At 42.4% G+C, this 14,110-nt stretch overlaps 1 protein-coding gene across 18 annotated transcripts in view; it reads left to right on the top strand.

Moving 5' to 3' along the window:
- Positions 1-14,110, top strand: part of LOC138761643 (cation channel sperm-associated targeting subunit tau-like) — a 189,483-nt gene that overhangs the window by 52,057 nt on the left and 123,316 nt on the right. For all 18 annotated transcript variants that reach the window (XM_069934105.1, XM_069934113.1, XM_069934107.1 and 15 more), the window contains exons 15-16: positions 2,872-3,042; positions 7,283-7,396. In XM_069934105.1, coding sequence (XP_069790206.1) covers positions 2,872-3,042; positions 7,283-7,396 — 285 coding nt within the window. The remainder of the gene's footprint in view (positions 1-2,871; positions 3,043-7,282; positions 7,397-14,110) is intronic.

Genomic DNA, 14,110 nt, shown 5'->3' with positions numbered 1-14,110 from the left:
GTCTCTCTCCCCCTCGCCCGCTCGACTCACGCTGCTGGTCTCTCCCCCCATCACCCGCCTGACTCGGGCTCCCGGTCTCTCCCTCACCCCTTGCCCGCCCGACTCGCGCTGCCGGTCCCACCCCCCGACCGCCCAACTCGCGATGCCGGACTCCTCCCTTGACCGCCTGATGTGTGCTGCCAGTCTCGCCCGCCTGACTTGCACTGCCGGTCTCCCCTCCCCGACCACCTGACTCGTACTGCCGGTCTATCCCCCCTCGACCGACCAACTCGCGGTGCCGGTCTCCTCCCTTGACTGCCTGATGTGCGCTGCCAGTCTCGCCCGCCTGACTTGCACTGCCGGTCTCCCCTCCCCGACTGCCTGACTCGCACTGCCGGTCTATCCCCCCTCGACCGTCCAACTCGCGCTGCGGTCCCTCACCCACCTGACTTGTGGTGCCGGTCTACCCCCCTCACCCACCCGACTTGTACTGCCGGTCCCTCGCCCGCCCGACTCGTACTGCCGTCTCTCTCCCCAGTTTACAGACTTTAGAGATTTCTGGATTTTAGATGTCCGGATAAAAGATCGTGTACCTGTAATTTTGAAAATTCGGTAATTGCAAACCTCCCAGATCATACCTCCAAGCTAATTTTTGTAAAGGTACCCTTGCCATTTTATCTTTCCACAAAAACTTCCAAGATTTTAGCATGTTAAGACAAGAATTTTCTTCGCAAAATTAATCATCTGTATTAGGCTGAAACCATGGTGCATACTTGTTAGGAGATATTTCACATGGCTGCCGAGAAATAGAAATAAAATTAAATGATTTGGACTTTGCACTGACAAAATGAACGTAATAACAAGATATAGAAGCAGAAAAAGCCCATTGGCCCATCAAGTTTTCTCCGCTGTTCTAATCATGAGCTAATTCTTCCTCCCACTCAGCTCCTCTCCACAGTCGTCTCCCCATAACCCTTGATGCCCTGACAAATCAAATACCTGTCAATCTCTGCCTTAAATACACCCAATTACCTCACTTTCACAGGCACGTTCCACAGAATCATAACCCTCTGACTAAAGAAAATTTTCCACATTTCTGTTTTAAATTGACATTCTTTTATTCTGAAATTATGCCCTCTTGTCCTAGAATTCCCTACGATGGGAAACATCCTTGCCACATCTTCTCTGTCCAGGCCTTTCAGCATTCAAAATACCTCTGAGATTCCACACCCTACCCCAATCCTTCTGTAGTTTAAGAGCTGATAATCGTTCCTCATATATTAATCCCTTTATTCTGGTGTCATTCTCGTCACTCTTCTCTGAACCTTCTCCAATGTCAGCATGTCTTTTATCAAAAAGATGCCCAAAACTGTACATGCCAAGTGAGGTCTCACCAGTGTCCTATAGCATCCTTATTCTTGAATGCTATCCCTCCAGAAATGAATGCCAATATACATTCGCCTTCTTCACCAACTCAACCTGGAGGTTAACCTTTAGGGTATCCTGCATGAAGATTCCCAAGCCCTTTTGCACCTTGGAATTTTGAATTTTCTCCCCATCTAAATAATAGTCTGCCCAACTATTTCTTGTACCAAAGTGTATGACCGTACACTTCCCAACATGGTATTTCATCTGCCATTTCTTTGCTCAATCTCTTAATCTATCCATCTCTCTGCAGCCTTTCCGTGTCCTCAGCACCACCTCTCCAATCACCTATTTTGGAATCATCTGCAAATTTAGACACAAAGCCATCTATTCTGTAATCCAAATCACTTATATACAATGTTAAAAGAAGCGGCCCCAACACCGATCCCTGCAGATCACCACAGGTAACTAGTAGCCAACCAGAATTCCTACTCTGATCAGGCAATGTTTTACCCATGCTAGTATCCTTCCTGTAATTCCATGACCTCTCATCTTGTGCAGCATCCTTATATGTGGCACCTTGTCGAAGGCCTTATCACAGTCCAAATACACAACATCCACTACATCTCTCCCCTGTCTATCCTACTTGTAATCTCTTTAAAAAAAATTCCAATATGTTTGTCAGGCATGATTTTCCTTTAAGGAAACAAACCATACTCTCTTGAGCCTATCTTTTCACACACCTCCAGTATTCTGTAATCTCACCCTTGATAATAGACTCCAACAGCTTCCCAATCACTGATGTCGGGCTAAAAGGTCTATAATTTCCTTTCTGCTGCCTTGCTCTCTTATTCAGCAGAGTGAAATAGTCTCTGTCTGCACAGGATGATCTCATGAAATCCCATCCCCAAACAATCGTAAGTCAGGTTACTTTATCATTTATAAAATTGGATATGTTCAGCTAGTCAAGTGGAGAGAGACACAGATGAGGGTCAGGTTAGTGATCTTTTGGCAACACAGTGCTCAGATTGTAAATCTTCTTCCCGGTAGGAAGCTGCAGATTCAAGGGCAGTTTCTTTCCCATGAACCAAATTATAATAAAATGATGTTGGCTTTGCTCTATACAGGTATAGCCTACATTACAAAGTTAGAGCATTCCTATGAAACCTTTCATAAGCCAAAATGGCGTAAAGCGAAGACCCCTTCTCTACTATTGAAGGCTATTTTCGTAAAAGTGAAAACCCATTCAAATTTCTTTTGGATAGTGAACACAGGTTTCTTTGTAAAAGTGAATTTTCAAAAAGCGAGTATTCATAAAGTGGGGTGTACCTGTACCTCAGTAACCCTGAAATTTCCCACAGTGTTGTACCTGTGCCATGTATAAGATGTCCAACTGATTTGCTCGCTAAACAATCTCTATCACCGCACCTTGGTGTGCGTGACCTTAAAATTGAACTAGCAGGGCATATGGCAGTCTTGCATCTGCAGATCATGACATCTTTTTATTTTTAATCTGACTTTTTTCAGCAATGGTGGAACAGAATTTTGAAAAGGGTAATGCCTGTGGGGTTAGACAATGCAGCACCTGTGAACATTGAAATGAAATCTGAGATGCCCAAACCAGAGCCCTCAGCTGCTGAACGCAACAGACTTCGTTTTTGGCAGAGAGAAGATGACAACGTGAGAGACTCGATCATGGTAAATCCTTAATCTGTCTGAAAATGATTGATTGCCAGCAAAGGTTTGGAACAGTACAACACAGGATGGGTACATTGGCCCACAGTGCTGACCTGTATGAACTACTCTATGATCAATCTAACCGTTCTCTCCATCATAGTCCATAACCCTTCATGTTCCTTACATTCATGTGCCCATCTGAGAGTCTTATAAGTGTCTCTCCACCACCACTATATTTTTTTGAATTTGGGAGAGATATTAAATGATTTTTTTTCATCTGTGTTCACAAAGAAAAGGACATTGGACTATGTGAGATAAATGAGGCAAATGGCTGAGTTAAGGAAAAGATAGGGATAAGTAAAGAGAGGGTTGTAGAGCTTTTAGGGTCAGTAAAAGTGGATAAGTCTCCTGGTCCTGATGGGATTTTCCCTAGGACATTAAGGAAGGTCAGGGAGCAAATAGTGGAGGCACTGTCAGTGATTTTTCAATGATTACTGGAGAAGGGTGTGGTGCCACGGGATTGGAGGGCTATTAATATAATTCTGTTGTTTAAAAAAGGCACGAGGTGTTGGCCAAGTAATTATAGGCCTGTAAGCTTGACTTCGGTGGTAGGGAAAGTTATGGAGGGTATTCTTAGAAATGGTGTGTATAAATTTTCTAGATAAGCAGGGATTGATCAGGAGCACCCAACATGGGTTTGTGAAGTGGAAATCATGTCTGACGAACCTTGTTGAGATTTTCAAAGAAGTGACAAGCAAGGTGGATGAAGGTAGGACAGTTGATGTAGTCTATCTGGATTTTGGCAAAGCTTTTGATAAGGTTCCACATGAAAGGTTAGTAAGGAAGGTTCACTCACTAGGGATTAATAGAGAAATAGTAAGATAGGTTCAGAGGTGGCTGGAGGAGAGACAGCAGAGTGTCATGGTGGAGAACTGTCTGTCAGGATGGAAGCCTGTGATGAACGGAGTACCTCAAGGATTGGTGCTAGGTCCCCTGCTGTTCATAATTTATATTAATGATTTGGATGATGGGGTGGTTAACTGGGTAAGTAAATACGCAGATTATATGAAAATAGGGGGAGTGGTGGATAGTGAGGAAGGTTTTCAGGGACTACAGAGGGATTTGTTTTGTCTGGAGAGTTGGATTGAAAGATGGCAGATGGAATTTAATGTAGAGAAGTGTAAGGTGCTTCATTTCAGTAAAAAATAATCAAAATAGGACATATGTAGTAAAGGGGAGGACATTGGGGAATGCACAAGAACAAAGAGATCTTGGAGTTATGGTGCAGCATTCCTTGAAGGTTGATTCCCATGTTGACAGGGTGGTTAAGAAGGCATTTGGTATGCTAGCCTTCATAAATCATAGCATAGAGTATAGGAGCTGGGAAGTGATGCTGCGACTGTTTAAAACGTTGGTGAGGCTAGGTTTGGAGTATTGTGTTCAGTTCTGGTCTCCAAATTATAGGAAGGATATAGATAAGGTGGAGAGGGTGCAGAGAAGATTTACAAGGAAGTTGCCTGGCTTAAAATATCTAGAGTACAAAGAAAGATTGAAGAGGTTAGGACTTTATTCATTGGAACGTAGATGGTTGAGAGGGGATTTAATAGAGGTGTTTAAAGTTATGAAGGGAATAGATAGACTAGATGCAAGTAGACTCTTCCCCCTGAGAGCAGGGGAGGTTGAAACAAGAGGACACAAGTTGAGGGTAAGGTGGCAAAATTTTAGGAGAAACGTTAGAGGATGCTTATTCACTCAGGGAGTGGTGGCTGAATGGAATAATCTTCTGGAGGAAATAGTTGAGGCAGAGTCAATTCTTTCATTTAAGAGGAGTCTGGATATATACATGGATAAGAGTGGGTTTGAGGGTTATGGGCAGAGAATAGGCAGGGGGATCTAGCAGATGTAGAGCGCATTAAAGAACCAAAGACTTGTTGATCCAAGGCTTTTATTAACTAAAAGACTGGAGCATATCACAAGTAGGTCAACCAGTCCAGAATGACCTGGTCTGGCTAGGAGCAATCCTTTAAGACCTGCCAGTAGGTGTGGCTACACTCTCAGCCAATCACAATCATCCTACACTACAACCTGTACATATACACATTGGTGATAGAATCTGTACTATCACAGCGGAGTTGTTTGAGTGAACCGGTGTGGACTTGAAGGGCCGAGATGGCCTGTTTCCATGCCATAAACTGTTATATGGTTATATGGTTAGTTCAGAGATACAGCACAATACCTTCCATCCATGGGCCCACACCTCACAAATACACCCAATTAATCCCGTGCATCTTTGGAACATAGGAAGAAACCGTGGCACCCAGAGGAAGCCCATGCAGATACGGGGAGAACGTACAAACTCCTTACAGACAGCACTAGATTCGAACCCAGGTTACTGCAGCATTGTGCTGTCCATTATGTTAATCGTGCTGTCCCTCCAAATAGGCTGATAGTGGCATACTGTTTTAAAAATACCAGATTTGAACATTCCTGCTAATAACTATTCTCAGATGGCTTTAACAGTCTCTCAGGCCTTCTCAACTGTTTTCCATTGTCAAAACCAATTGGAGCAACGAGCTCCTTAATATTTTCAAAGATCATACACTTAAAAGTTCTCCAAACAAAATTATTGAGAATAAATAATATCAAAAATAAAATCAAAATAAGAAAATAATAATAACAAAGTAGGAACAGGAAGAGGCCAGTTGAATCATCGAGCCTACTCTGCCATTTAATAAGATCATGGCTGAGTAGCTCTACTTACCTGCCTGTTCCCCATAACCTTCAAGTCCCCCAAGCTTCAGAAATCCACCTACATGTGTATTAAATGCAGTAAATGAGGCACGGAACTGTCGGCAGTCTTGGGGGTTGACGGTGAGCTACTTCTGCTCCACCTTTGAGTTGGGGTGCATGCCTCTTCCATTGAGCACGAGTGCTCTCACCTGGACTTGGCAGAACGAGACCTTGGTATGGTGGAAGAAGGGGTGGGACATTTGCAGTCCAGGTTTTGCTGTGTGGTCTTGATATGCATGTCTTTGACCATACCCGCTTTCTCAGCCCCCTTCCCTTGCTCCTCCTTAAATCTTTTATCCCATTAAAAGAAAATCTCTCTGAAGCCTATCACCACCATCCCATTCCCAGTGGTTCTGGGTAAATATTCTTACATTTGGAAATAGGAAAAATGTAGTTTGTCATCTTGCAGTGAACACAGACCCACAATGATGTTCCTCAGAACTGTACAAAAAATGTCTCGATGGGATGCATCAGGATGGGGCTGAGGATAGGGGCAGGATTTCCCTGGAGTGAAAGAAACTGAGGGGTAACCTTGTGGACGAATGGCATAGATAAAGTGGGTGGTCACATTATCCCAGTGTAGGGGACCTCCAAAGCTAGAGAGGTTTAAGATGAGAAGGAAAAGATTCAGAAGGGACTTGAGGGACTGTTTCCACACAGAGAGTGATGGGTAGATGTAATGAGCTGCCAGAAGAATTGGTAGATGTGGATATAATGGTAACATTTAAAAGACATTTAAACAAGTGGATGGATGAATTTAAATTTAAATATGTTTTAAAATTTGGAGATGCAGCATGGTAACAGGCCTTTCCAGCCCATGAGCCAATTAACCTACAACGCCAGAATGTGATGAACAGTGGGAGGAAACCGGGTCACCTGGAGGAAACTCATGCAACACAGGGAGAATGTTCAAACTCCTCACAGACAGCACAGGATTTGAACCTGGGTCACTGGAGCTGTAGTAGCACTGTGCTAACTGCTACGCTAACCGAGCTGCCCCAGAAAAGGTTTGGAGGTTTGAAAGATTGGGCCAAATGAAGGCAAATGCGAATAGTTTGTCGCCGTGGACAGGTTGGGATGAAGGACCTGTGCTGTTAAATAGAAGGGTTTTAGTAAGGATGAAAAGACCAATGTTGAAATGGACCAAGGGAAGGCAAGTGTGAAAAGAAATGGCTTTCAGAGGCACTCTTGATTGAAGTGCTTTGAAAACTTTCGCTGTTAGCTTTTCCAGACTGGAGAGCTGATTTGGTTCATTTCAAGTGACTGCAATAACTCAGAGCAGGGTTGTTGATGAACATTGATTTCTATCCAGTTGGTTCCCCAACAACTCAAGATTTGCAAGTGGCAGTGACTTCTCCCAAACTTGATAGGATTTTGGGGGATGCTACCGAGTGAGGGATCATGACAATGCTGGAAGCGGGTGAAAGTGGGACAGATTTCAGCCTTGTCATTTGACACTTCCTGTTTGCAGCTTGCTTCTCCAGCGATAACCATCCAGGAATATAAAAGCGATGACAAGGGAGCAGAACGAACAAAACCAGGTCAATATGGTAGCACTTTTTCGACCAGGAGCACACCAAGCCAAGTAAGTCGAATCCAAATGGTTACCTGAGCTGCTGTAATGCTGGTAATTAGCTGTGTTCCAAATGCTGTCTAATTTTGTCAATTCTTGCGCAATGAGGTCCTTGACTTCCCATTTCATTTTTGCCTCATCTTCCACTTCACTGTTGACACAGTGCACAATCCCTCTGCCTGAACTTCAACTTCAACTTGCTTGGCAAAGCCAAAGGCTCCTCCACCAATGTTTCGGAAGCCCTCTTGCCTAACTTGAGATGCAGACTCATTGTCCTGCATAAACCACCTACCAATTGCCTGTGAATGATCACAATACGGTGCTAAGCATGTGCTGTTTTTTTTTTAAAGCTTTTTCTTCCTGATCATGTTCTTTTTTCCTTTTTGTAATACATCTAACATCATCAATGAGGCATAAACATAAAATGATGCCAAAATTCTGATCTGTAATCCCCATGAGTGAACAAACTGCTTGTGTGAAGCCAATTCTTATGGAACTGTGATGATATTCAATATTTATATATCTAAAATTGCTGAGTTGATGATAGGGTAATTTTCCTGAACTACAGTGATGAACTTACCTGTGCACAAAGTTCACAAATTCACCTACATTTTGTGTTATTGGATGCTCTATCATAGCATGGGGTATTCCAGTCCCCACAAACTATTTCCTATCCATGACTGGTGCTCTTGCTTCTTCCTATTGTTCTCTATCCCTTGCATTCTCATCTATATGTTCTAGTGCTTCACCTCATTGCCCAAGTGAGCCCTCCATGTGGACTTAAGAAATGTTAGATTGATTGAGAAGAACTATCAAGGTCCTGACTTTGTGCAAAGTGCTCTATAAATGCAAATTTGCCTGACATAGTTGAGTGATATTGGATGTTCTGAGCATTTGTTAAAATGTGAGGGTTAGAAGATGCCTTTAATAAATCTGGTTAAACCCAGAATTCTAACTCTCTATTTGGTTTGGTAAACCTCTGGCAAATTTCTACTGCTGTGTGGTGGAAAGTGTGCTCACGGTCTGGTGTGGGGACATCAATACCTCTGAACGTAAAGTCCTTCAAAAGGTAGTGGACACAGCCCAGGACATCCCAGGAAAAACCCTCCCCATGATCGAGAATATCTACCGAGAGATGTACGGAGAGCAGCTGCAATCATTAAAAGGATCCACACCACCCAGCACATGCTCTGTTCTCATACTACCATCAGGAAAGAGGGACATGTACCACAAGACTCGCACAACTACGTTCAAGAACAGCTGTTACCCTCCACCATCAGAATCAATGATAAACTAAATCAAGGACTCCTTTAAGGACTCTTGCACTTTATTGATTTTTTTTCTCTCTATATTGCACAGTCAGTTTGTTTAAATTATTTGTTTGTTTACCTGTGTACATTGAATACATTTTTTTGCACAAGATAAGTGGTAATTCTGCCTTTTCCCGCAGGAAAAAGAATCTCAGGGTTGTATGTGATATATATGTACTCTGACAATAAATCTGAAATCTGATTGTTGACAAGTGAGAGTTTAATAACATGTGTGTGTTAGAAATCTGGTTAAACCAGGAACTCTATTATCCCATATGCTTAGCACTATCTGCTGGAACTCAGTAGGTCAATGGGAAGTAAAGAATGGGCAGGAGCCTTCCTCAAGATGAGGAATGGAGAGAAGAGAAGACGATGGAAAGAGGACAAGGGGCAGGTTGGGAGGATCAGAAAGGGGCCCGTTTGGGATTGGTTGAGCAGGGTGAGGCGAAGAAAAACAAAGGGGGCAAGTGGAAGAAGATGAGTTGCAAAGGGTGGTCTGGGTGATTAGAAGACCAAGCTGCCTGTGCTAGGGTCGGATAAATGGCAATGATGACATCAATGAGGCCAATTGGAACCAAGGTGGTGGGGGAGAGAGTGTTCAGTGGAAATATCTATTCTTTCTAACTCTTTGCAATCGAAATCTTTTAAACTTTATCAAGGGACCAGACAGCGTTGTCCACTTAGCCCGTTGTTGTTTAATTTAGCTTTAGATCCCTTGGCTCTTGCCTTTGGAGAATCGGTCCAGAAAGTTTCTCCTTATGCTGATGGCCTTTTGGTTTTTGTATCTGACCCTAATTCTTCAATCCCTGCTGTATTAACATTTCTCCGTCAATTGAGTCAGTTTTCTGGATACAAATAACATTTTAAAAAGAACAAACTATTTTTTAACACTTTAGACCCTTTACGCACAGTTTTACCTTTCAAGACTGCTAAAAGGCAATTTACATACCATTTACATAACAATGACTAAAATCACAAATATTTGTTTAAGGAAAATGTTCTATTAAATCAGTGGTCTCCTCTTTTGATGTCCCTAATTGGAGAATTAATGTTATTAAGATGAATATTTTACACAAATTTCTATACAGTATATATTTTCAAGCTATTCCAATTTTTGTTTCTAAATCTTTTTTTTACTCACTTGATTCTATTATATCATCATATATTTGGAAAAATAAATGTCTTCCTTTAAATAGAATTTATCTCCAAAATCTCAAAAAGAATGGAGGTTTGGCTCTACCCAATTTTAGATTCTGTTATTGGGATGTTAAGATTCGTTGATTATATTTTGGCTCCAGACTCTTTTGTACACCCTGCCGAATGTGCAGTTTGCCTTTGCCAGTCTATTGTCAATCTCTTTAACAATCTTGGCATCTGACGAGATGGTACACCCCAGGTAGCTGAACTGGTGGACTGTCTTCAACTCAGTCTTGCGGTGAGAGTGGTACTCTTCCTAAGGTGCAGGATGATGGAAAACTTCTGCCGCCTTCAAGCTGACTTCCAGTCCAACAAGCTCGGCAGCCTTCGCAAAGCAGGGCGTTATACGCTGCAGGACTGTCTCTGTATGGGCAACAAGGGCAGCATCATTGACGAAGAGTAGCTCTCAAATCAGTTGCTCCAATATCTTGGTGTGGGACTGTAGCTGCCTCAGGTTGGACAGGCTGCAATCGGTGATATCGGATGTAGACTCTGTCTACATCAAGGTCTTCTGTGGCCCTTTAGAGCATCATGCTGAAGAAGATGGTGAAGAGAGTCAGCATGAGGACTATTGAGAAGAGCTCCGAGAGGTTGTTGTTGTGTCTGACTTGACCACTCTGATTTTCATGTAGCTGGATGATCATGATGAGGAACTTTGGGGGCCATCTCAGTCATTGCATGATTCGCCATAGACATTTCTTGGCGTCTGGAACAACAAACATCTGAAGAAAGGAACACAGATCAGTGTGTACAGAGCCGTTGTACCTAGCACCCTCCTATATGGCTCTGAGTCATGGGTCACCGACTGTCACCACCTACAACTCCTTGAGCACTACCACCAGTGCTGCCTCATTACCATCCTCAACATCCAATGGAGTGACTTCATTGAAGTCCTCAAACAGGTGGAGGTTACCAGTATTGAGACCATGCTGATGAAGACACAGCTATGCTGGGAAGAGCACATCTTTCAGGTGGAGGATCATTGCCGACCCAGGATTGAGCTGTATGACAAACTCTCCACTGGCCACTGTGACAGAGGAACTGCGGAAAAGAGGTAAAAGGACACTCTGAACAAATCCCTTGGTGTCTGTCACATTGACCATCGCCAGTGCTCTGCTCTAGCCTCCGATCGCATGACCTGGCAACACACCATTCACAAGTCTGACTCCTCCTTCAAGAACACACGCAGGGCTGGTCTTGAGGACAAAGGGAGATGGAGGAAGCACTGTGTCACAGCAACACCAAAGCTAAAACAGAATTTCCCTTCCAGTCGCTGTGGCAGGGCATGTCTGACATGCATACCAGCGAGCCTGCAGCAGATGTGGACAGCCCCTTCCGAAATCTTCATTCTCAAATGGATGGCCCAATCTGGGTTGATTTGGAGTCAAATTCAACTGAGAAATTTCCTATATTGTTTCTTTATTGGAGCATTCTTGCCTTTTCCTATTGGTAAAAAAATTAATAATCCAGTGGCCAAATGCATAATTGGGATTTGGTTCCAGTTTAGAAAACATATTGGACTCCATATGTTTATTCTATTTAACTACTTTTTTCAACCACCTTTGATGGACTTGTAGTGCTTGCGCTACGTGGGTGTGGAGAAGAATGACATACACACCAAAGCCTTGAAGTTGAGACTGGTTTATTGCACTAGCCATCGCATTTATATGGGCCCCAAGCACAGACATCAGGCCACTGTGTCATCGGAGCACCAGCCTGGAATTGGCCAGCATTCCCGCCACATTCCATTTTCTCGCCATGTGGGAGGTCACCTGGGGGATGATGGCTGGTGTCAACCCCAGGTCCGCGTTTTTGGCCGTTTTGTGGGCTGGTCTGCGTCCCCGCGCGTGGGCCGCTACAGACTGCTTTCCGGGAATGGTTTAGGTTAGGTATTAAACATTTTTATGATTTATTTTCTGATAATAATCTTGCTACATTTGAGCAACTTTCTACCAAATTCAATTTACCAAATTCTCATTTTTAAAAAAAAGATATTTGCAAATTAGGGGCTTCCTCAATTCTCAACTATTAAGGCTCCTGTTATGAATTTGATAGAAACAATTTACAATCTTAAACCATCTCAGAAAAGGTTAATATATGTTGTATATGACACTTTATTGAAATCAAGGCAAACCTCATTGGACAAAATTAAAAAGATATGGGAGCAAGACCTCCATATTTCAATTTCTGAAGCTTCTTGGAATTCCATTTTTAAGCTACACACTGTATGTGTGTATAAATATTCACACTCACAACGTCTGTGTGCGCATGTATGTCCTGGGTGGTGTGGACCCTTGATGATTGCTGCTGCTCTTCGATGGCAGCATTCCCTGTAGATGTTCTCGATGGTGGGAAAAGTTTTGCCTTCTTAAGGGAGATAATGAGTTTATTGTCACCAAAATTCTTGTTTGTTGCAGCTGAAAGTGTATAATAGTAAACTTAAAAAGAATAGGTACATAAATCAGATAAATAGTAAATGTTCACAGTCGTCCTCATGCTAAAACTATAGTGCAGACAGTCTTTTTGTAATGTCAAGAGCAATCCCTGATTAATGTATCAAGGGAAGGTTCAGGAGTCCAATGGCTATGGGGAAGAAACTGTTCAATCTTCAAAGATAGTGGTGCTAATCAATTGGGTCACTTTATCCTGAAGGTTCATGGAGCTGCACTTGCCTAGGCAGGTAGATAATATTTCATTATATTCCTGATTTGGACTTTGTAAATGGTGGAAGAATTTCACTTACTCAGAGAAACCCCCACTACAGCCATAATAGTTATATCGTACATGATTACAACCGATGGTGTTTCGCTTGGTGCCTTTTGACATGAATGTTTCTTGTCTTTATTATCGAGGGCAATCACTCATCTCCCCAAACTCATCCAAGAGTATCTCCAATACTCTTAGCAACTTTGACATCAAACCACATGTCAAATCCCTTGGTGTGATATTCGATTCGAACAAACAAATCAATGCAATAATAAAAGCTATCTTTTTCTAGCTCCGCACTATTGCCAAAATCAAATCATTCCTGTCAATGAAAAACCTCGAGAAAGTTATCCATGCCTTTATTTTCTCCCATTTGAACTACTCTCTCTATATATGGGAATTAGTCATTCACCATAATCCCACCTGCAACTTGTGCAGAATGTGGCAGCAAGGCTCCTGACAGGAGCCAAGAAGAGGGACCATATCACCCCTATTTTGGCCTCCCTTCACTAGCTGTCAGTTTGGCTCAGAACAGATGTTAAAGTTCTCCAGCTTGTTTACAAAGCCATTAATGGACTAGCCCCCTCCAACATCACCAATCTCCTAACACCCTACTCCATTTCAAGATCCCTCAGATAGGCCAATTTAGGGCACTTGGTTGTTCTGCGCTCAAGTCGTAAACTCGAGAGATCGCGCCTTCGCTATCGCAGCCCCCAAATTGTGGAGCAACCTTCCTCCTTCCATCAAATCAGTTGATTGTTACCATGTTGTCTGTACAACTCTGAACCTCGAGAACCCGTTTTATACTGCACTTTAAATAGCTGCTTAAGTTAAAGTGTAATTTATAATCTGTATAGCATTTTGGTCAACGTGAGTTATTTTAAATGTGCTATATAAATAAAATAAAATAAAATAAACTTTAGGTCATGTCCCTATGGTTGAACAGATTATGCATTAACTAATTTAAAGATCCCCTATTACAGTATCTTGTGGGGCATATTCACAATGTCACAGATGTGTGTGTGTATATAGGTATATATATATCTATATACACACACACTTTGTCACCTAAATGATACCTATCTTATTCATTTCTATGCAAATTGAATTAATTTAATGAAATACAATGACACAACATCGTTTTAAAAATAAGTAAATCTGGGGAAGATCCATGTAAATTTCTGAGATAACCATGAGAGAGCACAAGGGCTCCACATTAACCCAATCAACAGAATGACTGAAAAAAAGATTATTAGCTGATTTTCATTCATCAGTTGTCCCATTTGGTCTGGATTCCAAGGAGTCTTCTGCATTCAGTTCCTTTTATTAACTAAATTTTCTGTCTGCAACATGTGAATAATGTCTAAGAGTTCCTTCGTTACTGCCATTTGTGTCTGTGTGTGCATTTGTGACAGATTTGAATCTTCACATTGCAGTTAAATTTTCCCATGGAAGATGACCTACCCAAAGGTGCTGAGCCTCATGAGGCTAAGATGAGACCAGTGGGGCATGA

Source organism: Narcine bancroftii, chromosome 4, assembly GCF_036971445.1.
Source record: "Narcine bancroftii isolate sNarBan1 chromosome 4, sNarBan1.hap1, whole genome shotgun sequence".
In the NCBI taxonomy this organism is placed as follows: domain Eukaryota; kingdom Metazoa; phylum Chordata; class Chondrichthyes; order Torpediniformes; family Narcinidae; genus Narcine; species Narcine bancroftii.
This window is presented reverse-complemented; position numbering and strand designations above follow the sequence as displayed.